This window comes from Apus apus, chromosome 2 (assembly GCF_020740795.1).
Source record: "Apus apus isolate bApuApu2 chromosome 2, bApuApu2.pri.cur, whole genome shotgun sequence".
In the NCBI taxonomy this organism is placed as follows: Eukaryota; Metazoa; Chordata; class Aves; order Apodiformes; family Apodidae; genus Apus; species Apus apus.
In genome coordinates this window covers 53,724,893-53,751,692 of record NC_067283.1, presented here as the reverse complement: position 1 = coordinate 53,751,692, position 26,800 = coordinate 53,724,893, and the positions used below count along the sequence as shown (strand labels likewise).

Genomic DNA, 26,800 nt, shown 5'->3' with positions numbered 1-26,800 from the left:
CACCCACCAATGTTGAATTTATTCTACCAGGATCTCCTAGTAAAGATTTTGATAACTCTTAACCGCTACCATCATTTCTTTTTGTAGTTTCTGTGAAGTGTTGTGTGGTTTTAAGTCGCTACATTCCTGGCTTTCTCAGGGGGGTTTGTGCATTTCATTGCAAGAAGTGGATCAGGCTTTATCTCCTAATATGAACAGCAGCTTTTGTATATTATGTATAAGGAGTCCATAAATGCATTTATTGAAAAAAAAATAAAAAATCCTGCTATTCAACAGTCTCTTTCTGCAGATGGAGCATTGGTATTTTTATTATACAGGCAATATGAATGTGTCCATGTTGTAAAAATAGGATTTTCTTTAAAAAAAATTAGAAAGACTGATTGCTTTACACAGTAAGATCCTGCTGAGGAATATATTTTCCTTCATTTTAAGTGGATCACTGTTAGCTGTGCTATAATCATTAACGAAGTACTAAAATCAGGTTTTACAAAATCTGATTCATTGAACGAAGTTATTCAAGTCCTGTCTACGTGCTCAGTGGCCACATCATTAATTTACCCTGAAGAACAGATCCTGTTTAATTGTCTGATATTTACCCCATTTGCCCCATTAGGAGCATAAGATTTTAAGTTACAGAAAAGCAATGATTTAGCTTTTTTGAACAGGATCAAGTATTTTGCTAATCCTTCTGCATAGATAGATGACCCATTGTACCAGTCTTGGAGTCTGGAAGACTTAAAAATCTTGCTAAAATGGTACTTTTTGGCTTTTCCTGACTCTTATCTTCCTAGAGCCTTTCATAGATTTATAAATTGGCTCATGGGATTAAGCGTTTGTCTCTGCTAATATAAAATTATATAGATACTGTAATACATGGTTACATTTAAACTCAGAAGAGCTTGTTGTTACTAACCTTCTGGCAGTGTATTTCCAAACACATGCACTGAAAGGCAGTGTAAATTTTAACAGATTTTTGTCATTAAAGCCATACAACTTTTATAAAACAGCTCTGGCTTTCTGTATTACTGTGGTGCACCACAGTTGTTGGGTTATTTTGCTGGGTACTTTTTTTACTTCCCTTTTTTTATGCTCTAGGCATCTTTGCTGTTGAGCATTTATTTCTTGGCTTCACCAATCTGGTCTGTGCTGTGGAATGTAAAGATTAGAAATCTCTTCCCATTTTATTTTCTTGTGAACATGCCTTGTTTTAAAGGAAAATATTACAGCTTTGAGCGTGGTTTGAACCCGTAGCTCAGTAACAAACTATAAGAGCTGCTAAAGCTCCACTTCTAGAGAGCTCAGTGTGTTTGGACCCAATTGAATTTAATGGGCTACAGGCTGCCAGAAGATCCTGTGCGAGCAGAGCAGCTTGCAGAACCAAGATCTGCACATCTCTGCTAGGAGCAATGGCTGGAATGTATCAAAGCCAAACAATATGGGGGGAGAATAGTTAATTTCAGGTTTAATATATACAGCAGGTCTGATTCCCATTGAAGTCAGATGAGTTATGATGGCAGGAAGGAGGCCTGTAGATTTCTGTCTTCTGCAGCAATGTGGGAAAACATCCAAAGTATTTAGTTCTTCTGCCTCGTGTGTGCTGCTGTTCCTCTTACAAAATCACAACGGTATTTTCATTCTTCATAATATTTGCAAATAAGCTGAAATACCTTATTGTAATGCCTCTTTATGATGACTTCCTTCTCAAGTGTGCTGGCAGGAGTCCTCTGTGGTCTTTTTTTGCCAGTGAGAAAACTCCAGAGATAGAATATATGCTTTTAAGTATATCACACTAATATTTGTAGCAGTGCTAAGTGCCAGGCTGCTCAAGTTTTGTTTTGTTTTGTTGGTGGTTTTTTTCAAGATAAGGCCTGGTTTTCATGTATGTTTTTGTTAAAGATTGTACACAGCTGTATGTGAGTTCAGATTTGTTAAGAAGTCAGCCAGCCATTGCTCACATTTGCTACTGCCTGTGAAGGGGCTTTAATGTATTTTAACGTGGTTTTCCTGGAAATTCTGTGGCAGTTGCACGTAAAATCAATTTTTGTTCCTAAATGCAAAGATCATGAAGCAGAAAATTTTGAAGTTGAGCCTCAGGTGGTATTCTCTCCTTCCATATTCAGTCACTCCTAGAAGGTATCGGTGCATTTTCTAAGCAGCATTCACTGGTAATCTCAGACCTAGCAAAGGGCAGGTGTTTGGTTTCAGGCCAGTCTTTACCATTTTCCCCACCCAACTGTTCTTGTTTGAGTGTTTCTGTTTTGACTAGGTTGGGAGAGGAATGTGTAACAGATTCGCAGGCAATGTTGAGGTCTTTGCAATGAGGATCTCTTGTTTTGTGAGCTTGTGGCAGGAACAGGCATTGCACCTCCTTGCAGTAAAGCCACAGAGCTGTTTCCTGAAGGCAGGAATCCTTCCTGAGTCTCAGGCTGTATAGCACTCCTGCCTGTAGGTAGCTCTCAGCCTGTGGGGAGAGCTTATCTGTGTGTGTGATGAAGAAAGAAGGAGAACATTCAGAATAGGCTGAAGATCATCAGTGCAGGGCTAGGGTGTAGGATTTGGGAGACGGCCACCTTCAGTAGCTATTGCATCATAAAAGCCAACATTACAGTTTCATCACTGTTTCATCACTGCAGTTTCAGCAGTGGGTCTTAAGCCCTTTAGGAAGTGGTCTTTGTTCAGTCCCTTCTTCCAGCCCTGGCCTTTTGATCCAAGTTTTGATTTTCCATCACTGGTGCACACTTGGCTTCTTTCTCCCTCTGCTTTTCTCCTTGCTACTCTGTCTTTGGTCTCTTGGTTTACTCGACAGGCACCAAATTACCCTAAATTTTTCTCATGTGGCCTTTGCACAGAAGACAGGTAAAATGTGGGTGTAGTTTGGGGACCTAAATGTGAAGAGCATAAAAAATACAAAATAGAAGTGAGTCAAACAGGGATACGTAAGGTTATTTTCCTTAAACTGATCCCTGTGCTTTGCTGAAGTCTTTATGAAGGTGAAAGTTGTAACGGGATTCTACCTGTCAGGTTGCCTTTTTCCAAAAGAGATTATCTTCCAGCAAAAGATTTCCTTGCTGTTAGTTAGCAGTTGCAACTCTCAAACTGTGGGTCTGAACAGGCACAGTTTACACCAAGAAAGATGATGGAGTGGGTGGAAGCTGGAGGAAAGTTAACCAGTGTCCACGTAGTGGTGTGGAGGTCAAAATACAAACTGCAGGAGTTGAGCACAGGAATGCACTGCAGTGGAGGCAGCCAGGAGGGCCACAGGAGCAGGGAAGTAATGCAGATGACAGGCAGGTAGGAGAAAGAGGTTGGGAGAATCACAGCATCATAGAATGGTTTGGGTTAGAAGGGACCTTAAAGTTCATGAGCTGTGAGCTTGCAATTGGCCCCTTGTACTCACTCAGGAGCAGTGGGGGGACACTTCTTCCCTACAGGCTCCTTCTTCCAAGTGCCCCAAGAAATTAGTCATCCCCATGGTACCCCTGTTGTGTCTTTCCCTGCTTCAGCAGTTCTCAGGAAAACATGGCACTTGGAGGGCAGAAGCGTAACCAAAATAACCCCATTTGAGAACAGCTGACTTGAGTGTCTGGTTTGAGTTTCCACTTTTCCCTTCCTTCCCTCACACAAATGAAATTAGCCTGTCCTTGGGCAGGTCACAGTGTCAAGTGGTTGAAGAAAGGGGTGGAGATTTTGGTTTGGTTTTTTTTTGTAACATCTCGAAGTACAGAAGCTGTGATACCTTGCTTGAACTAAGGCAAACAGGATACAGAGCATCAATACTGGACAAACTGGGAAAGCCCAGGTATCACAGCAGCACACATTGAAAAATTATTTCCATATATTTGGAAAAAAAAAAAAAAGAGCAAAGAAAGCTGGAATTCCTGTAACATACCAGCTTCACCTGTTACCTTCCCAGCTAGTAATATAAGAATGCAACCTTTAGGAAAGAGATGGCGCTTGATTTTAGGCAGAGTTATGGAAGAGAACATCAGAGAAGAATGAAAGCTGAGAGTCATCAAAGAATCTTTTCTACCATAGTAAAAGTGGAACGATGAATGTCCGTAACATTTATGTTGATGTTCTGGCAGCATCTCATTTATTAAATTTTCAGGTTTAGGAAATAAAGGTGCAATTTCTGCCTGTTGCTTTATTAGCTGCATAGTCTCGCACAGGAAATCAAGGAAGAGCTGTAAACCATTGCCATTGATGGAGCTGCTTTTTCCTGCTAACTGACTTAACTGTGCTGTATGCCTGAATATATGTATATTAAATGAAACAAGAACAAGATGTGATCTTATTGGGAAACAATCCCTGCAATATCCCATAAGTTCCATTCCCTCCACAGAATATCCCTGAGCCTGTCTAAAAGCTGTCCAAAACCTGGAAGCATAGGTACAGGCTGAGGGAGTCCGGTTTCCAGCCTGAACAAGCAAGCTGTGTTTGCCCTGTTGGCATTCTGTCACATCCATACTGTATAACTACTGTATCAGAGATTAAAAGAAGGTCATGCTGTATTATGAACCACTGTCTTTATTTTAGGATTAGATAACTTTTCTCTTTTTTTTCCCCCTACTGATTCTCTTTACGTCCTAAGGGCAGATCCTTTCTCTTGGGTCAGGAATGTAATAAGGCAGGTTATCCTCTCTCCAGGATATTGTGTCTGTCTCACTGCGTTTAAATTGCCACAGAAAGCTCTTCTGAGCAAAATACAGTATTTTTCTTTGTACAAGAGCCAACGATTGACGTATCCTTGGGGAATTCTCTGTCTTTAGCATTTAGACATAGAGGTTGGATATGCTTAACCTATTGATAGGCAATGAAGGCAACTACAGAATTTATTGCAAGAGAACAAAAGGAGAAGCAGAAGGAAAACATTTATTTTTTTTAAACTTGGGGATTGAGAACTTTTATTGCTGTTGTTAGTGCAGAGATGCAGAAAAAATAATCAGACCTCTATTTTCAGCCGAAACAGGGAGGTGAGAAGAAAACAGTCCTGCTGGGTTGTATCCTTTGATTTAGCCTATTCTGTTTATTAGTAATACAGTTTCACGGTTGGGGAACATGACTTCTCCAAGCCCATACATAAAAAAGCATTTGATTCGCCATGGCTTGGTGAAACAGTGTTTGGGGCAAGAAGATTACTCTTGCTCAGGGTTATAGTAAACTCCACGAAATACAAATGTTAATTCATTTTTATTAGTTTGACTGCTTTTGTGCATTCCTAGCTTCTGAACTTGTATGCCATGTGAGACAAGACCAGTCTCTTTCCATGTGTTGCACTAACCCCAGATCTTTGATACATTTTTAAATGTTACTATAAACCCAGTCTTCTCCCAGTGGCAGCTGTGCTGGCCCAAAACAGCTGTTGACCCCAACTGTTTGTTACAACATCTCTGAGGTTCCACGCAGCCTGCCCTTTACATGGTAGTGCTCCCTCAGACACCGCAGTCAAAACAGCCAAATTAGCCAAAGCCCTTTCAACCAAGGCAGGTGAATAAGCAGTTTTTGAGCTCTTGAGGCAGTGATATTGGAAGTGCAGCAGCATCTTGCTAAGAAAGGTGATGAGCTGTTACAGGGAGCACCATGCAGTCTTTCAGAGTGTCCAGAATGTGATGTGATCCACTGCCCCCAGCCCTGCCACACACACTTTTCTCCTTTCTCATTGTTTCCATCCTCACTTCCAGCTGTTGGTTTCCATGCTGCCCTTCTCCTGTGCCTGTCATCCCCGTCCATCTACTTCTGTAGGCTGTCTCAAGTTATAAATCATCATTATTTTTCAGTTGACTTGGGCTTCTAATTTTGATCCCTCCCTTTCTTCATTGACCGCTATTGCCGGTTCTCAAGGGACAGAGATGGGAATCCAGAACGGCACAGTAATAAATGAGTTTCAAGCATGAATTCAGCTGTAGTGCTGACTGAGGTCTAATTTTTTTCTTTATAATTAAGTATTAACAGCCATAGACATAGTGTTCATATATTAATTTTGTTAAAGAGTGTAAGTTCTATTTCCTATTTTCCACATACTTCACTCCTTTTTGAATTTTTTTTTTTTTTTTACTGCAAATATTTATTTAGGGATTTGATTTTTCTTAACGAGTAAAACTTTTTTAGTCACAATCAAGTTATAAATATTTGCAGTACTTGCATATTAATACTGTTTAAAAAGTCACACTTCTCTTTCTTTCACATGTAAATGCAAAATGTCTGATTACTGACATGTGGTGTGCCGCTAGTCCTCATTTAAGTTTACAATCATGACCAAATCCGGGGGGGGGGAGCTTCATTTTTTAATAGTGGAAAACTTTGAAAATTAAGTATTGAGATTGAATGACAAGATCAAACACTGTGTGGTGAGGAGTACGGTGTGTAGACACTGTACTTGGTGCATTCATCATACATGGAGGAAATTGCCCTGCAGTGCTTTTAAGATCCAGCTGATTTTAACTGTGGCTATTCCGTTTCAGCAAAGGTGTCAAGGCTGTCGTGGCACTGACCTGCTTTGAGCCAGATCAGCAGATTGTATAAATTGTTATGTTGCTAATCAGCGTTAGCAAAGACCTGTCACAACAGCATTTCTTTAATCTTCCATAAGTATGCAAGACAACCACAAGAACTCTAATAGAATAACAATTAAAAGCATCCAAAGGAAGAGAAGAGGGAGTGGAGATAGTTATCTGACCTTCTCCACAGGCATGTGCCTATGTAGAAATGCAGAGTTCTTCATGTGTAGCTATAGCATCAACTTGGCTTTAGGAACTGCAAGCCGCTTAAGCATTTATGCCACCATAAAGGTTTAAAGCAGCTTAAGTGCTTCGTCCGTCTCAGGAACTAAAAATGGCTTAAGTACTTATGCCACCCTAAGGACACGAGGTCAAAAGTGTTCTCTTGACTTGTGCAGTGGGGAGGAGACATGAGTCTCTTGTGGTTGTTTTGCCTGCGAACGATCTTTAGTAGGGAAAGGACAGATGGGATCCATACCTATTTTCCAGCAGGTAAGAGGAAATTAAAATGCATGCATCGTTATAACAGAGAGTCACAGAGGTTATAGAGAGACTCAATTGCAGTGATTGGAATGTGTCCGAAAAGCCTGCTGGGGATTGCACTCCATGGAGATGGTTTGGTTTTTTTCCTCCTCACAATGGGTTTTCTGTTGTCGCAGGATATTTCCTGCCTCCCCAGGACCTCCTTTATATCCGAACTTCTTTACAAAGCTTTTGTCTGTCCATCTTGCTGTGGATCATGGAGTTAATCTTTATGGAGATGTTAATGAGATGGTAGGGTGGCCTGCCTGATGTCATCTCTTAGTTGCCTGACTACCTAAAATGGTAGCGTGGAGCAGTGATGAGCCATGGATTATGTCCCTGGGGAGCAGGCAAGCATGGGTACTTGCTTAAGTGCTGCCCTGTCACTTTTCTGAGTGCGGATACTCCTTTTACAGTCACTAGGATATCCCAGGAAGCTGTGTGGGTCAAGAACCTCACAATTATGCACATCACTCATGAACAAAGTGACTACCTCTAGTGGGAGTCAGAGACCTAAATACTTCTGTAAATGTGGGCTTTAGCTTTCCGGGACCTGAAGTTTCCACCTACTGTGGCTGTAGATACTATTTCCCAAGGTTTGTTATTAGAAGGGGTACATGGACAAGCTATGAGGTATTTAGATGCTTTGGCAGAGGTCTCAAATCCAAAGTGAAGGGGAGATCCATACTTACCTTTAAGTGAGGAGTTTGAATTATGTTATACCACGTCTGGTGAGCTCTGATGTACTTCACACTATTCTGGTCAAGAAAGTTGAAGTTGTCCTAGAGCAAATGAAGAAAAATGCTTAGAGGACCACTGAGAAGGGATGGACTAATATAGTCCTGGGAGTGGCAATGAAGAACCTGAGAGCAAAATGACAGGCAGGACACGGGGACTTCCACGCCTCAAGCCAAAGCAGGGGAAGAGTGGGAATGAGGATTTGGTCATCCTAGAGAAGACCAGAAAAGGAAGCTTATTTAATCCAGCAAATAAAAGCAGAGAGGGGAGTGCTGTCTGTTGGTTAGTTGGGGAGGGGGAAGGAGAGAAATAAACACTGCGCAGGGAAGCAGAGCTGTTTCAGCTAAAGGATAGTGTTGGCACAAGAACAAATGAATGCAAATTGGCTGTGAATAAATCGAAGCTAGAAATTAGTTGTTAACAAGCAGAGGAGTGAGTTCCTAGAAGAGCTTTCCACTGGGAGCAAAGGGAGCAGATCACCATCATACTTAAAAGAAGCAGCTTGCTCCATTTGTGACTGAGATTATGTGTAGTGGGGCTTGCCACAGCGAGGGATGGGCCTGATGACCAGGAACCTTCCTCCTGTTTCTAACTGTGAGTGGGCTTAAGGACATCCCCTGTGCAAAACATGAATAATGGATGTTTCCTGGAGGACTTACAGGTCAGGGACAGCTAATTCCCCCCCCCCCCAGACCAGCCTCAGAGCTATCCAGTCTCCTACTGCCGGACACAATCTTTGCACATTCCCTCTCTGCAGCCCATGGGCTCCAGAACTCCCTCATGTAGCTGTGGGATGAGCTGTGTTTAGCAGACATTCCACTGCCATGCCTCTTTCCTATCCGTGCTTCCTCTCCTACGCAGCAAACACAGTGACTCTGCTGGTTTGAGGGACTTTCTGTGGCAGCACCGTCCAGGGAGAGACTTGTGCTAGAAGATAGCTCAAATGCTGCTTCTGCTTGATGTCAGCAGTGAGATGTCAGCACCTCCTTTTAAAATTCTTAAAATACAGGGAAATAGCTGTGAGAAGATGAAAGTCAGAAATGGTCATTGTATAATTGAAATGAAACCTTTCCTTTTTTTCCCACCAGTGATAGGCCTTCCACTGTGCCACTAACTTACCACGTTTTACCAATACAGCATGGCCTCTTCTGAGTTTTCTCCTAGCTTATGCTAGGGTAGTGTGTCCAGGTTAGAAGGCAGAATCAGATTTTCCCAATGTTTTCTGCTTTCTCCACCAAATAAAACTTTGCTTTCAGATGCAATCTCTGTAGCAGGTGACAATAATTCTGTTTTTCTTAACTCATTCCACTGATGTGAAGAGGCTTTCCTCCTGCTGTTTGACTACTGGGAGAGCACATTTGGCCTATGTTTATGTATTTAATAGCTAATGGGTACCAAGCAGTCAGCTAGGATAGATCAGATACTCCTTTCTTCTAAAAACCACATGGAGGAGGGAAATGGAACACTAAGATTATTGCAGATCCTATCTCCAGCATCACCTCATATCATCTTGCTACAATGTGGAGTAGCACCTACAGTGTACGTTGGTTATGAGAACATGAATGACTGAAAGTGTGCCCTTTTTAAATAGTATTTCTTACTCTGGAGGCTTTTATGCTTCCAGGACACTGCAGGTTGTGCTCCATTCTACCACTGTTTTTTGAGCTTCCCCAGTAGAGATGACAGGCCAAGTTCAACCTTGTTTTCAATTAATTTGGTGGCTTTTTTGCTCTGGTATTGAAATCCATCTTGGAGCTTCCTCCTTCAAAGCCAGGACATTCTGAGACCAAAATCAGTATTTAGGTCAGCTCCTCCTATTAATTTTAGGGTGTATTGGAGCCAAATGATAATACCAACATTTTTTAAAGAAAAGAAAATGAGCCAGGACAGACTGAGGTTTGGTAATGAGCATTCAAGAGGCATGAAAGTGACTGGTGTTCTGCAAATGACCCCTGTTTAGCAGCTTTTTGGAGCTGTGTGCAATGGGAGATAGCTAGTAGAATTCCAGCTTTTAATGGGGGCTTATTTTTCAGGTCAGAAATTCTTAATAATACAGAGCTAGAGCTTCAGAGCCTTATGTTAGCAAACCTGACGCTAGGGAGTAATATCATTGGCTTTCATGCGCCTATTTACTGTAATAAGGATTACCAATGTAAGTAAAACTTGCAGGTTTGGGCCTAAAAAATTAAAAGAAAAGCCTTTTCACACCCTGAAACTGCATCAAAATTCAATTTCACCAGGAAAAAAAAAATCCTTCTGATCTAGTCCCTGGAATGTGACATTTCATGGGTGTAATAAGGTTACAAACAGATTATAAATTGAAACCCTATAAATCCTTATTGTACTGTACCAAAGCTTCTGCTTTGCATAATACTCTTATTCCTGACTGTTCTTTGTTTTACAAGCTCAAAACTATTCATTCCCTCTCGTAATAGAGACCAGGGAGCCAAAACCACCGTGCAAAATCCAAAGGTAATTATTGGAGTCAAAGAACCTGAATGCCAGAGTTCACAAACTTCTGAACTTTTCTAATTGCCGTTTGCACAGCAAGACCTCCCTCTTCCTTTAACCGTGTTGTAAATATTTCACGTTGTTTCTGCCAAATGGTAGAGATAAAAAATTCCAGTGTAGATTTAGTTCCTGTGCTGTATTTGTATGGTTCTCATTGCGTGTCCATAAACAAACGACTGATCAGTTTTCAAATCATAACTTGTGCAAGCGAGGGTGTTTGAATCTGGCCCTGTGTGGTTGGGATTACAAACGCTGTGATTCTCCTTACCTAAGAGCTCTGCTGGTTTCTGCTGTTGGCCTCTTACTTGTGCTGATTTAATGTCTAGCAAGTGTCTGCTTCCAGACCAGCCTTCCAGTATTTCAGCACATTTTTAGGTCAGCTAAAATATCACTCCTCTGTAAAAAACAATCCAGCAGCTCACCTGAGAGCTAAAGAAATTACCCAGATTAGCAGATGATGTCTTGGGCTTGTTTCTTCTAAGATGTACCTGAAGGTGAGGATCCTCAGAGGAGTTGAATGAGAAAGAGATGGCTTTGCAGGTGAGCTGTCAGAGGTCACTTGGAGCATAAGAGCAACGAGGGAAAACAGTGTGAAGAGGGATTTGGGAGTAGGAAAGGTGTGACAGGAGAGCAGAGCAGATGAGTAGGGAGGGCAACAGTTGTGCAGTGACCTGAGGGTGATTACAAGATGCTTGACAGATGAGCCAGTGGAATGACAGAGAGAGGTGAACAATTAAGTCACTGTACTGGACAAGCTTTGTCAGCCACTGCAGTGAGCCTGGGCTGGGGAAAAAGTGAAGAAGAGAGTTCTGTGCCCATGGGAAAGGCCAGTTTTAGAGGATACTCACGCTGATAAAGGCTAGAGGTCTGGAGGGCAAGGAGCTAGCTCATTTGCAGGGACAAAGAGAAAAACTGTCCTATGGAGAATTTCTCTGAAGACCATCCATGGTGCTTGAGTGTCCACACAGCGCAAGGTAAAAGGAGATAATGTTGAGAACAGGTTGAACCAGCCTTGAAATTTTCCTATCGGATGGAAAGCCTGTGTCATACACTCAGTTTTCATTCCCCTCTTGGCCCTGTTTGTTTAACCAAATAACTTTTGGCCTGCAATGTTTACAGAAAGATTTGCTCAGGAATTGTCTTAATTCATCAAGTGTTGTCCCATTACTTGTTTCTCTTTCAGGAAAGAAGAGCCCACGTTAACCTAATTGGGCTTTTCTGATGGCATCCCACAGCACAGGGCATCTGTACACTTTTGGTACAGGCGTGTGTTGTTGGTGTGGACTAAAGAGCTGCATTTTAAACAAAACTTCTGGAGATTACATGTTGTACATTGTCCAAGCACATCTGCTCTGTTCATGCGCTCTGCACCCCATCACAACTTTTAAGAAACGGCAATAAAGTCTCAGAAAAAAAGCAGTCATCTTTTATGGGCAATGCACATCTGTTTGCCATGGCGATGCCGCATAATTGTGAACATAAGTGATTTTATTTGGTTTTCTGATTGTTTTCAGGACTTGAGAAAAGATGGGGATTATCTTCTTTGTCTTCCGGTATGAACTACTGGGTTTCTGTGCGGCTGGCTTTTTCTGTGAGCTACTTAAGGAGCAGATAACAGATTTCATCCCTGTGCTGTGATCAGATATAAGCTCTGGAAGGATTTTGTCTTGTACCTACTGGATGTAATCACATTTGCTGAGAAATGCGGCCATCTAGTGGCACAGCCAGCAAGCCGTGATAGAAAGTACAGCAATGAGGAAATCTTTGAGGCAGGGTTTCTCCAAGAGTGTCCTGGAGGATTAGTCGGGTAGCTCCTGCTGAAATTCCAGCCTTTGTAAATCTTGAGAAGTCCAACAGTAGGGTGCTTTTGTTTTTTTATTGAAGCTGTGCAAAATATTCGAACAGTTAAACCTTGAAAAAAAGAACCTATCTTGAGGCTAGCACTGATTCACCTGCCTGTTTCTGCTCAGAAACATAATCAGTGAGAATGAAATCCAAATTTAGATGTTCTGCTGAACTGGATCTTATTGAAGGAAACAGAACAAGAAACTTTTCTGGAAGAGTAGAAGGTACCTGGCTCCGGCGTGTCTCTGGATACACTCAAGCAGATGATGCTGGCCACAGCAAGACGTGCACGCGTGTCCACGGGCCTGGGGCAGGTATTCCTCCCAGAGACCTTCAAGCAGAGCCACACTTGGCAGTGGCAAGAGCTGGCTTCATGGATGCTTCCGTGCTCCTAGTTTTTTGTTACTGCAGTGTGTAGGGTTTTGTTTCCCCTGCTGTAATGTGTACATTAACCCAATAGATTTATTGAAAGAAAATATGGATAGCTAAAATATGGAGTGAAAATTGCAGTGGAAACTTGGTTTCACAGTTCTGTTGATTTTTCAGGTTGGAGGATGTGTTTTTAAAGGCCTGATTTTGAAACCTTGTTTGTGTTGAGTGGCGCTTAAGTAAGGTTTTCCTGATCTGAGAAAGCATTATTCAGTGTGAATCATGCAAGTGGTGCCTTGCATGAGATTTTCCAGGCCGTGTCCCTGAGGCCTGATCCAAAGCCTGTTGATGTCAGTAGAAACAAATTCATGGGCCTTAGTGCACTGCCAGTGAGACCTGTAATTTGAACCCCGTGATGCCTTTGGAGCACAGACAATCTTACTCTTCTAGTACTGCAGTGCTCAGGTTTTCACCTGAGCATCTGATGGTTTTCCCATGTGAAGCAACAGTAAGGCTGATGATGCTGTTACATTTCTGCTAAGCTGTAATCTGTCTTCTACCCGAACAGCATATAAACAATGACCATATCCATGGTGAGAAGAAAGAGTTTGTGTGCCGGTGGTTGGACTGTTCCCGGGAGCAGAAACCATTCAAAGCCCAGTATATGCTGGTGGTCCACATGAGGAGACATACAGGGGAAAAGCCACACAAATGCACTGTGAGTAAAGAGGGTTGTGCTCCAGGGTTGGATGGGGAAGCTAGGGCTTTGCAGGGAAGAGAGCGGTGCAGATGTTGTGTTCTCTCATCTCTTGTCCATCCTCAGACATTTGTTGAAGAGACTACTATGGTTGCTGAAGATGGAAGTGTCTGTTCCGTTATCCAGCTCACCCAGATGGCAAGGGCTTTAGGAGAGGGGCTTCACTGGATAATCTGGCCCACTTCCTCAAGTTTGAATTGCAAAGAAGCCCCAAAAGGCAGTATTAAACAGGGCTCAGTTTGCTTAATTATTTAAAAGCACTTTCTCTTACAGAGATGGGTATTACTGCTGGCCACCAGCCTCCTAATGATGTTGCAATGGATTTCAGTCTTAGATGAAGTACACAAATACTGCTCTCCTCTAAGAGAAGATTTACATAATGCTGTAAGCATTTTAACTGGAGCCGTGATGGGGTTTGCCTGGTAAAATTAGTATCCAACAAATCAAAACAAAATTACACTGGGCAAGGTTATGAAGGCTTGGAAGGTTTCTAAACTTCTATAGGTCAGCTTTTACCATTTCCTTCAAGTCCAAAGATTCAAATTAATCCAAACTTACTTGTTGTCTGCAGTTTGAAGGTTGTACTAAGGCCTACTCCAGACTAGAAAACTTGAAAACGCACTTGAGATCTCACACTGGAGAGAAACCATATGTGTGTGAACATGAAGGCTGCAACAAAGCTTTCTCCAACGCATCTGACAGGGCCAAGCACCAAAACAGGACTCATTCCAATGAGGTAAGTAAGCTCAGCTTCAAAGAAATAATAAAATTTTGCTTCAAACAGACTTACAATGTGGTCATAGCAGTTAATTACAGAAGACAGGCACAAAACGCCTCGTCAATCTGAAAGGAATGGAAATTCTAGATGTTTCTTGCCAGCACAATCATTCTCATTTCATATAGACCTAGCTGTGAGCCGTTTTGTATGTGCAAGACAGGTTTGAAGGAGGAGTCTAAAGGAAACACGTGCATTACCTAGGAACAGATCCTGGTTCCCTTGAAGTCGTGGGATAGTTATTCCTGTAAGCATGGATAAGGCTGGTTTCACCCCAGGCAGGCTCCCCTGCTGGGTGGGTGGTGACAGCTCCAGCAGCATCATGCAGCCTCCTTTTGGGCTGCTGTGGACAGCTATATGGGAAGTCTCCAGGGTCTGGAAAATATGGGTTGCCCTGTAAGTTCCGAGTTACACCTTTCCCTTCTTTGGGCTGTTTTAGTCTTTCTTGCCATCCTGAACAGACCTCACAGAGTTGAGGTGCAGTGGAGGGAATCTGACCTTTCTCAAACAAACCAGCTGTGGCAGTCACAGCTGTCTTTCAGTGTAACACCTCTTTATTACCATCCCAATACTGCTGCCCCTTCTTCCAGGAACCATAGTATCTTCATGCCTTGTCCCTGTTTGATTGCCCCATTTCAGCTTGTACAGGGAGTCACATCCTCTCAATCTCACATCTTGGAGCCCAGTCCCTCCTTGATTCATCCCTATACTCCTTCACCTCTAGTCTAAACCTGGAATTACTGGAAGGGCAGGACATAGCAGCATGGTGACTGTGGTGTGGAAACTATAGCAACTATCCTCATTTCCACAAGGATTGTATCCTTCTCTATCTGTCGGTCAGGTCTGTCATAGGCATTCACTAGGGCTGGCTGTCTCCTGGGAGCATTCTTCATCCAGTCCCCTAGTCCCTGCAGCATCTCTTTAGTCACAAGGGAAGCAGAGCGCATTGCACATCTCTGAGTTCATCCTGTCCCTGCAATCTGTGCTCTCAGCAGCCCAACTAACAACGTCACTGAAACCCAGCATCAATTTTGTGAATTGTCACCAAGGTAGAAGGAAGTTCACCACATCAGCTATTCACTGTCAGAATCGATCTGTTTCTTGCCTAATTGATGGGTAAGATTTTCCCAAACTTAAAGCCATGACCTGTTCTGTCTGTTTTAAGATCAGGATATCTAACAAACAGTCAGCAAGAAAAATTTTCTGCTGTGTGTCATTTCTAGTGGGTGCAGCTGCAAAGGCAAATGAGACATTTCCTTCACCGTTATTTCACAAACAGGCTGATATTCTTAGGCAGTGTGTACTGATGGAGTGCCATGAATACTGATGGAAGGCACAGACCCAATTCAGCACTTGCTCACAGAGCCATTTTGCTTCTAAGTAGGTAACCTATAGACAGATGTAAAAGCAGCTGACATATCTTGATGCAGATCTATCTTACACATGTAGAAGAGAGATAAGTGATTCATACTTCCATGGCAGGTTGAGAAAACCTGCCTCATTAGCTCAGCATCAACTTTGGTTGACATTTTTGCTCCTATTCAAGTCAATGAGAGTTTTTTTCCACTGACGTCAGTGGAACCAGGCTCAGGCCTTAGATAGCCATGAAGAAGCTACATTTGTGAAAGGCTTCTCAGTGCCCTGTGTAAGCAGACAGAGAACCCCTTTGAGGAACTCTGCATGAGGGTCTTTTTTTTTATTTCTTGAGGGCCAGTATAAATAAGAATTTAAAATAGTAGTTTATTGGAAACAATTAAGTAGTAAAAGTGAGTGAATGATACTTTGTTTAGTAAGGGCATAACTCTTCTTTCTAATCCTCTCTTAATACAAGAACAAAGTCTGTTAAATTCTAAGACAGTAAATTTACTTTTTTCTACATTGCTTAGTGAACCAGAGAAATTCACAGACGAAGGAAGCAGGTTTGTTTTGTTGTTTTTTGTTTAAAATAAGTGATTATTTGTGCTAGTAGCACTAATAATACTAGTGCATAATAGTACCAGTGCTTAATGTGAAAACGTTTATGGTATGGTATCCTGTGGCTTGACATTATACTGATCATCTCAAGGAGCCAGGAAGAAACTAATCAGATAGTCCTGCCTGAAAAAATGCCCCAACGTGTTTTGAAGGGAGTGGTTTGCCTCTGAATGCAAGAGATACTCAGCATACTAGAGAAAGAGTATCAAACTGCTCAGGGCAACAGACAGGATAGAAAATTAGGCCAGTCTTTGTAACTTGCCACAGCTCTGTTGACTCTTCTGCTGTGATAAGTCAAATCTATGCCAGTTCATATTATGAGAGGCTCTGCCCTCTGTAAGCTATACAGCATTAATAGGTACCTTCAATACCAAAGGGAATTAATAGGTTTGAGTAGGTGCAGCCACTGTAGAGGCTATAAATTAGAGAACAAATTCACTATGAGAGCGTATAACTGTAGCACCAGCTGTGCTCCAAGGAGCTCTTCAGGAGTCCCACGTGGAATTAAATCTAATTTAAGTGTTTTTCCTGTCTTGGCAGAAACCCTACGTTTGCAAGATCCCAGGCTGCACAAAGCGCTACACAGACCCCAGTTCTCTCCGGAAACATGTGAAGACCGTGCATGGCCCCGAGGCACATGTCACCAAGAAGCAACGGGGAGATATCCACCCGAGGCCTCCGCCACCCAGAGACCCAGGCAGCCACTCCCAGACCCGGTCACCAGGCCATCAGACTCAGGGTGCAATTGGTGAGCAGAAGGACCTCAGCAACACTACCTCAAAGCGTGAAGAATGCCTCCAAGTGAAAGCGGTCAAGTCAGAAAAACCAATGGTATGCAATACACCGTGCTGCTCCCTTTGGCCTCTGTCTCCTTGCAACCAGTTAGTAATCCCTTTATGAAATGCTCAAGCCCGTAAACTCTAGCTCACAAAGTTAGGTTTTGTGAGGCTTTCTTTTTTGTTTACATTGTAAAATGTTTTTAAAGCCTAAGAAACAGCAAATAAAAAGATTACATCTTGTCTGTGCAATACGCAGTAAGTGCAGTGTTGGCAGCTCTCACAATAATTGTTTCTCTTAAAGCTCCGTCTATTAGAATCAGCATAGTATGAGAAAATCACAGTTTTCATTTTTAAAAAGGCATTTTTTTTTGCGTTCTTCTGTTTATAGAAGAAAGTTAGAGAATGTGCATCTTGCAGGCTCAAAGCTGGAATGCAAAAAAACCCAAGTCCAAAAGGCTAAAAGGGTTATATTGATGATGATAATTTTTTGAAACAATCAGATTTTAGGAGCTTGTGGTCATCAGGTCATGGATCAAACTAAAGCAGGATAAACTGATGTTCTTAAACAGCAGATCTTTTGATAACATTTGATTTCTACTGTGATGTGACCTCTTATGTTAATCTGATACTTAATTTAACTTGATCAAGTTAACCTAATTCAAATTTAACTACACTGAGCTTAATTAAGAATCTCTGCATGTCTTTTCACTGGTTTCCCTTAATGTATTGCATTAAACCAGTATAGCCTTGAACACTGAAAGGACTTTACTCTGTTTTTTTACATACTAGCTTAAATACAGAAGTTCATCTTTCATTTGCTTGCATTTCATGTGCCATCCATCCTCTTCACAAATGTTAAAACTAGCAAAGGCAATTGCTTCCTCCTCTTCCACATCTGGGTCTACAATTTATCTGGACCCAACCCATAGGGACTACAAATATGAGCCCTCCAAATTCTGCTCAAATTGTTAATCATGCTACAATTCAGTGATTACTCACTGAACTATGAGTTACTGGTAAATTGTGCCTAAGGCTTATGCTCCAACTGTGGAGTATTAATCCTGAATTTAGAAACTTCCAATTGCCCAACTCCCGCTGAAGTCTAAAGGAGATCCTTTGCTGTCTTTGGTGATAACTGCCTTAGATGACAAAGGAACAAAACCCATTCCCCTCTGTCTTAGCTAGGTAAATCTGTAGCATTATTGGGGCATGTTGAGTGAAGGTGGTTTTAAGATGAATAAAATTTGCAGGAAAGGGCCATTAGTGCTGATTTCTTACATAGTATTAAATATTTCTCACTGAAAAATATCTTCTAGAAATGATTGTGTATTTCCTGCTTTTCACTGTTTGTATGAATTAAGATACATTTTCTGGTTTTCCAACTAATCCAATGTCTTTTCTGTCTAATGCTCTTAAATGTCTTATTCTAACTTCCTAAGGACAGTGGGTAATAAGGTGAGGGCCTTTTAACTTTTCTGCTGTTTTTCTTATTGCAACATTATTTATGTCTTTATTTTAGTCTTCTGCCTGTTGTCCAGCCATTCCTTTATTTAGAAATGTGCAATCCATCAAACTCATTCCCAAATGTAATGTGCTGTGAGCATTTTGCAACACTTGACATGTGAAAAATCTGGCTTATATGGGTGAAATGTCTTCAGAAATGTCTTTGTACCTTCCCCTTAAGATGAGACATCAATTTTTTTTCTGTACTGCACATCTAGTAATGTATGTTCCCCATAATACAGTTCTTACTTCTGTAACCTACCTCACTGTGAACTTGACATGTGGCTACAAGAACAGGTTTCTGACCATTATTACTCTTCTTCCATATGGCATGGAGTTATTGTCCAGAAGAACAAACTCTCTTCTGTAAAATAACTGTTGTTTCTGTTCTTGTCACCAAATCTGCCATGGCCAGGATTTGGAAATGAACTTGCTCAGTGTGGCCTCATAAATTCTAAGTATCATCATTCAAGTTAGAAATAAGAAAATAGTTATTGCATCTTAGTGAACACCTTAGGGGCATGTGAAGCTACAGTATTGCCACGAACTTGTGTCTTCATTCACTGATGTTAGAAGTGAGAGCTGTCACTGCTACCTCAGAAATTGTAGCTACCATTTGTTGGTAAAATGTGCATAAAAGTCACGGGCTGTCAGAAAAAAAAAAATTAAAAGCACACCAAAAACCCCAAATGTGAAATACTTAAATGAAACTGTTCTTGGGAGCAAAATAATACTGCATGTTCACACTGCTACCACCTATAGTGAGATACTACATCAAGAGACTTCTGTCTGTCTTGCCATCTGTTTTGTCTGTCAGTCTGTCTGTTTCAGTTTATCAGAAAAATTTTCCCATTCTTTTGTGAGAATAAAAAATAAATCAGGGCCGTGTTTCCCCACAGCAAGAATTCTGCTAGGGCAGCAGGGAACACTGTCGGTTAAGAAGGAACAAGCTATTGCAGTGGGTTTATATCCCTGTAGATTAAAAGCCTGTACTGTGTACTTCAATTCTTAAATTTACAATCCTAAATTCTAACGAAACAAAGGATCTCAGTCAGTAGATCATCACCGTCTTGACTTAGGGCAGAGGTGGTATAAGTTAGACCCTAGTGCTGCCAGGGTCACAGGATGCTGATAATATGATACAGTATTTTTCAGCAGTGATGCTTTGTCCCTGTTTCATTACATGCCAACATTTCAGGCCACCCGCTGCTCGTAACAATAAGCCTTAAGCTTGGAAAATACTTACATTCTTTAGCCACAAGTCTAATTAAAAAGAAAACAAATTCCAGTGTTGCTGGCGTCTTGTTTGTTTGTTTGTTTGCTGCAAGCCTGGCACTGTAAATTAAACCTCATAACATGACTGAATTCTGATTCGGTTTATTGAGCTGCAGCTTCAGTTGGGAACATCGCATACCCAGAGTAGAGTATCCATACATAAATGCTCACAAATTACCTTAAATGATAGAAGCAATTGTGGGAATAACTGAAATAAATGTCTCATCTAGATGTAATTTATACTAGCAGCAAGATATCAAAATGGATCTTAATCTCAAGTTTTGCAATAGCCTTCACTGCAGTTAAAATCAGTATCTAGAAAGCCACTTAATGAATGACCACTGCCATCATTTAATGCTAAACTTCTCTTTACATTTGGTTTTCCTTGGCTCCATTTAGACCTGCATTTGCTTTAAGTGCTCTTGTTAACATTGTTTGCTTAACCCTCATGTTCCCTTGTTTCTTACTTCACTCCAACAGACATCTCAGCCAAGCCCTGGTGGTCAGTCTACATGCAGCAGCGAACAGTCCCCCATCAGCAACTATTCCAACAATGGGATCGAGCTTACTCTGACTGGTGGTGGTAGTGTAGGAGACCTCAGTGTCATCGATGAAACCCCAATCATGGACTCTACCATTTCCACAGCCACCACAGCACTTGGCTTACAGGCCAGGAGGAATATGACAGGGACCAAATGGATGGAGCAAGTGAAATTAGAAAGGTTGAAACAAGTTAATGGAATGCTTCCAAGACTGAACCCCGTTCCACCTTCCAAAGCCCCAACCTTGCCGCCTCTCGTAGGAAATGGTGAGATACACATAACAGGAGTGGTAACACACTTTTGTTCTTGAGTGCTTGCTTGCTAGCTCAGTCTTACAACCCTTGCGAATAGTAGTGCAGCTTAGGAATCTCAGCAGCTGTGAGAGTGGTTCATAAATTGACCACTTTCTGTTTATCCCTCATTACAAGTCCTGCTACCCACTCTGAAAGAAGTCTGATAGTCCCATGTTTTAGAGAACCAGTGACCATGCATCACATTTTTAATATTCCCTGCAGGCTGGGACCCAAGATCGTAATAATCTGGTCTTGTTTGGAGGCAAGGCCAATGAAATAAATACGTGGCAGTTTATTGTATGGCAGTCTTTCAGATGAGGCCTTAGCAAGGCACTCTTTCCATAAATGTGTTGGGCTACCCTTCAAATAACTGTTTCCACACCTACAAGTAATCATATGTACAGATAGTGCTGCTGCAAAGATCGGATATTCATGAATGAGAGCAAGGTGAGATTGGACTTCGAAGATATATAGTTGTTTTCATACAAGGAGCTGCTCATTGCCAAATTGTATGTCCCGGCTGCCCCTACAATCCCCTTAGGTTTCTGCACTCCACCCACTAGTGGCAGCCCAGGTTTTCTGAAGCCTGTTCAATCGAAAGAAACTATGTAGAATTAAGAAATGTATTCTGTTTACTTCAAAACAAAGCAAGGAAACCAGCAAAGATGTTTTGCAGTTGTTAGGAGTTATTTCAAGAATATTTCAAGAAGTCTTAGAAATGACCTTGAATAGCCTCCGGTTTGTATATTTTGCCATTCCATGCAAATGCCTGTTCAATTATATTTTGCCTATAAAAAGCTCCCTTACAACTGCGTCCTTCTGGCATGTCAGCCAGCATAGCTGTACTGCAGTCTGGAGCATGACACCAGCTGATGACAGTTTGTGGCTATGGCCTATAAATTTTGTGCTGGGATTCTCACTGAAATGTTACCCTTGAGTCTCTTAATTAGCTTTTAACCTAAGGATACAGTTTTTATCCCTACTTCTTTCAAGAAGGAGCACTGCTATGATTTGCTCTGATGCTGCCCATTCTTCCTCTGTACTCCCCCTATTCTTTACTGGGTGGTTTCTGTACCAGTTTCTGGGTGATGCTCCTCTTTTAACTGTGAATTTTACCTCCAGGTACCCAGTCGAACAGCAGCTGCAGTGTAGGAGGATCCATGACCATTCTGCCAAACAGGAACGAACTTTCAAGTACGGACATCACTGTGTTGAACATGCTGAACAGGAGGGACAGCAACACTAGCACAATCAGTTCAGCCTACTTGAGCAGCCGCAGGTCCTCTGGAATCTCACCTTGCTTCTCCAGCCGGAGGTCCAGCGATGCCTCCCAGGTGGAAGGAAGACCTCAGAACGTGAGTGTTGCAGACTCCTATGACCCCATCTCAACGGATGCCTCCCGGCGCTCCAGCGAAGCAAGCCAGTGTGATGACCTGCCAAGTCTTCTCAGCCTCACCCCAGCCCAGCAATACAGGCTGAAAGCTAAATATGCAGCAGCTACTGGTGGACCCCCACCAACTCCCCTGCCTAACATGGAGAGGATGAGCCTCAAAACAAGGATGGCACTCCTGGGTGACTGCAGAGAGTCTGGAGTGTCTCCGCTGCCTCCAGTAAATGCCCCTCGAAGATGCAGTGACGGTGGGGCAAACGGTTACAGCAGGAGGCATTTTCTATCACACGATGCTCTAGGAAATGGGACAAGGAGAGCCAGTGATCCAGTAAGAATGGCCTCCGAGAACCTCTCTGTCCCTAGAGTCCAGCGTTTCAACAGTCTTAATAGCTTTAACCCTCCTGCTTTGCCTCCATCCATGGAAAAGCGCAACCTTGTTCTTCAGAACTATACCCGTTCTGAGGGTGGCGTCTTCCGCGGCTTCAGCTCCCCCTGTCCTCCCAGCATCAGCGAGAACGTTGCCTTGGAGGCTGCTACGATGGAAGCCAGTGGCAGCCTGAATGATGAGGATCTCCTGCCAGATGACGTGGTTCAGTATCTGAATTCCCAGAACCAGGGCATGTACGACCACTTGTTGAACAATGTCCTAGACAGCAACAAAATGCATCACAGCTCAGTGTTAGCAAACAACAACCCGAGCAACTTTGACCAAGCCCCTCTACCGAGCAGTCAGCAGGCAGGTTCTGAGGCAAACAAGAGCGACTTGCCCATTCAGTGGAATGAAGTAAGCTCAGGAAGTTCTGACTTACCTCCTCCCAAACTGAAATGTGGTCAGCGCTCTGCGGTGCAGCAGGCGCGGGCCTTTGGACTGTACAACAATATGATGGTTCAGCAGCAGAACCTGGAGAGAAGCAACCTGGCCCAGCAGAATGGCTACCAGAACCTGGCAGAGAGCAACACTTCCTATGGTTTACAGCAAAACACGGTTCTTGGCAGCAGCAACTCCTTCAGTGTGCAGCCCAGCAAGCCTTACAGTGAAAGCATCGGCCGGCAAGGATTGATGTCTGGGGCAACGGACAATTCCTGTGATGTAGCAGTTCAAGGACAGAAGCTGAGAAGCAGCAACATGCCAGTGAGTGGGAACCAGCAAAATTTCAGCCATCCTATGGCATCCAGCGATCAAGCCACAAGTATGGCAAATGGGATGCAGAACGGGAATGTGATGGAACAGGAATATTTGCAAAACCAAGCAGTTGGAGATGCTGTTCATTACCAGGGAGTCAATCAATCTGGCCAAATGATGCTAGGGCAGGTTAGTCCTACCTCACAAAGCAGCCTGTATCAGGGGCCACAGAGTTGTCCGCCGGTGTCTTACACAACTGGTAGCCAGCCTTCAGGTTTGTTGGTGGCCAAAAGTTACCAGCCGTGCTCTAACTACAGCAGCAACAGACGGCAAAACATGTTGAGAAACAACCTGGCACAACAGCAAGGACTCGTAAGTGATGGCAACCAGACATACAGGGTAAACACCATTAAGATGGAGATGCAAGGTCAATCACAGCAGTTCTGCTCTAATGTGCAGAATTACTCTGGTCAGTTGTATGACCAAACCACAGGCTTTAGCCACCAAGCTATGAAAACAGGTTCTTTCTTTGGTTCGGAAGCTAACTGCCTGCTGCAGGGGACTGCGACTGCAAACTCATCCGAGCTTCTTTCCCCAGGGGCTAATCAAGTGTCGAGTACAGTTGACAGCATTGACAGCAACAGCCTAGAGAGTGTGCAGATTGATTTCGATGCTATCATAGATGATGGGGACCAAGTCAGCTTAATTTCAGGAGCCCTGAGCCCGAGTATCATCCAGAATCTCTCCCGCAATTCCTCACGCCTCACCACTCCCCGAGCGTCTCTTACATTCCCCGCTATGCCCGTAAGCACAACCAACATGGCTATTGGGGACATGAGCTCTTTGTTGACCTCACTTGCAGAAGAAAGCAAGTTTCTTGCTGTTATGCAATAGACATAAAAAAACAAAACAAAACAAAAAACCCACAAAAACAAAAAGCAAACAACGAACAAAAAACCCTTAGGAGGTAACAGATGAAAAAACAAAGACTCATATTTTTTAGTTGTGTATGTATTTTAGCAATCTCATCTCACCTAAATGGGATGTGTTTCAAGTATATTCCTTTTATGGAATAAGGACTCTGAAAACCCTAAAGTGTTCTAGGGAGAAACTGTCTTCCATTTCAGTTTTGAATCAGTATTGCTACACCCATTTTCCCCCACCTCTCTTTTTTCTCTCTCCCTCTTTGAATGTCTGTATGCTTCCTTTTTCCTTTTTTTTTTTTTTTTTAATTGTAAACCAATGTAAACGTGTGAAGTGCATGTTTTTGTTTTTGTTTTGTTTTGGGTTTTATTTTTTTAAAGAAAGGTCTGAAGAAAAGACTTTGCAATTTTCTGTTACTAAAAAGAAACTAGGCCTTGTAAAACTGTTGCAGCTTCCCCTTCCTGCCCCCCCAAAGATATGGGCACAAAATAACCAGGCACAATGTGAAGTGAGCATACAGTGATGAAATCCTCTCTGGATGCATTGGATACATCGCACTGAGGTGGGCAACCAGTTTAGAAATGCACTGCCATAATACCTTTAGGCTTTAGTTTCTGATTCATGGAGCACAAGAAATCCCGAGGTTCAAGCAAATAAGAAATGTAAAAGTGTGAACCCTTTAATCCCTAGCAAATGTTTGAGGTTTCTGTAAACACACCCAGATAGCTGCCACTGCCTTGCATAACGGTACTGAGATTGTGTCATGTTTAATCCATTTCACAGGAAGGAGAGGACCAGAAGGCTATTCCTAAGCCAACTCTCACCTTTTGCAGTATCTGGCAGTCTGTTTTTCAGCCTCCTTTTTTAAATGACTGGATAGTAAAAGTAGGGGCACGTTTGGTGGTTTGGGTAGTCTAAAATCCCTTCATTGCACACCACATTTGTGGAGAGACGATCAGGGTCTTACAGAGTATTTCATACAATGAAATAACAAAGTTGCTGTATTCCAGAATGGGGATATGTTTTTTTTTGTTTGTGGTTGTTGAGTTTTTTTTGAATGCCAATTGTTGAGATGTAATTTGCTGAGCCACTGGTTCATATTTGCAGTAACAATTCCATTGCTGGGACAACTCTCTTGTACATCTGTTGTAGCACACACAAGTTTGTGGATGGATCCTATCTTTTAAAATAAGTAAATGCCTATTGACATAACATGCAGTTACGGCTTCAAAAGCATCATGGTCATGGCATGTAAGACAAGTAGAAAACCAATGGCCCAGTTCACAGACTAGCCAGATAAACCAAAGTAATTGCAAGCAGTCTGGTAATCTTAAATGTTTTTCCACTGTATCCAGGCTTTACAAAGTCAAGAAATCTAAACTGCCATTATAAATAGCTGAGAAACAAGAGGCACAGAAAGTATGTCTGATAATTAATCAAATACAAGAAGAAGAATCCAACCTCTGTTCCTTGCTGACATTTCATTTCAAAGCAAACCAGGGGGTCAGTGCCCAGGCTCAGTTACACCAGCAAAAACTGCAACTAACACACTGTGGTTGTGAAGCTACTCACTGGTAGAGGTGAATGGCATTTGCTCCCTAAGCATGAGCTCTTCTAGCATGTTTTTTGCTGGGCTCCATATCTGCACCTCTGAACACAGTGCTCCTGTGTAAACAGGTTGGGATGGAGAACAGTTAAAGGACCAAGGTTTAAGTTCATCCACTCCTAGAAGCTGCATGCAAGTCCAGCCCTTGCAGCCTTCTCAGTTAAAATCCAATAGTAAAATGCTGCAATGGGATAGAAATGGTGCAGGCACTTAGGGTCATGGATTTGATGTCTGTAAGGAGCTGGTATCAGAGCAGACATACAATAAGAAGGAGGAGTGTGGTCAAATTTGAAATACAGATAAACCTTAGCCCAGGCAAAATTAGGAGTAGCACCAGAAGGTAATTCCTATAGGTGAGAAGGCCAGAGCACTCATTTTGTTTACTCTAAAAAAAGGTGAAATACGAGTTGATTCAGGGCATGGCACTTGAGGAATGTTTAGGAATACAACCTCAATGAAGCTGTCAGATAACATTGATCTATTAACAGCTGTTAGAACCAGAGGAAGAAGCTATAAATCAGTAGAAAAACATCACAGGAATCCGGTGCTGGGTCCATATTTGGGCTTCTCACAGCACGTAGCAAGTGATCTGCACTGTAAGCTGGAATGTCAGAAATCAAGACAAATGTAAATACCCTACAGTTTTTATCATCATCCAGCTCCTGTCTTTGTATCTTTAGCCAGCATTTCTTCTTTCTTCTGTCTCATGCATGTCTTCTATTCCCCCATCCTCCTCTTTGCCATTTACCAGTTCCCCTCCCAACCTCCCGGCCCATGCCCAAGTATCCCAGCCCTTCTGCAGCGGTCTCTGGGCTGCAGAGGGAATTGGGCACAGCTCAGCGTGGCACATGGTTGGTTTGTTCTTGCAACACTGCCAAGCTGCTCCCTGTTGGGCTCTCGTTGCCCAGAGGCAGCTCTGTAGAGACCTGGTGCCTGTAGGCAGCCTGTGCCCCTTCCCTGATGGCAGGGTGAGGGGGGGACACCTCCAGCCTCAGGTCATGGGGGCAGGAGGGAGGCTTCAGGGGGCCATGCTGTACATGGCAGTGCCATGATATAGCTCACACCCCTGCAGAGAAACAGCAGTGTGTGCATGAGGAAAGGCTGTGCTGGATGTGTTTCAGATGGTTCCCAGTAACCAATCTCTGGTTGTTTATTAAGCCATCAATTATATGTTTATAAACAATTTCAACAGGGAGGCTTATGACCAGCTTGGGAGTAGGTGGCTTGGGAGAGAAGCCTTTTATTGTTATAGAGCCAATACATTAAAAGAAAAACAACAACAACAACACACACACACAAAAAAAAACCAAAAAGAAAAACCCCCAGACAACAAAAAAACACCAAGCTATTTTTTTAAACTCAGTTTTCCAGTTCATA

At 42.5% G+C, this 26,800-nt stretch overlaps 1 protein-coding gene across 4 annotated transcripts in view; it reads left to right on the top strand.

The window, feature by feature from the left end:
- Window positions 1-24,088, top strand: part of GLI3 (GLI family zinc finger 3) — a 194,458-nt gene extending 170,370 nt beyond the window's left edge. For all 4 annotated transcript variants that reach the window (XM_051612216.1, XM_051612215.1, XM_051612218.1 and 1 more), the window contains 5 exons: window positions 13,051-13,200; window positions 13,811-13,975; window positions 16,529-16,819; window positions 20,026-20,353; window positions 21,503-24,088. In XM_051612216.1, coding sequence (XP_051468176.1) covers window positions 13,051-13,200; window positions 13,811-13,975; window positions 16,529-16,819; window positions 20,026-20,353; window positions 21,503-23,787 — 3,219 coding nt within the window. In that variant the 3' untranslated portion in view covers window positions 23,788-24,088. The remainder of the gene's footprint in view (window positions 1-13,050; window positions 13,201-13,810; window positions 13,976-16,528; window positions 16,820-20,025; window positions 20,354-21,502) is intronic.
- Window positions 24,089-26,800: the final 2,712 nt, after the last annotated feature.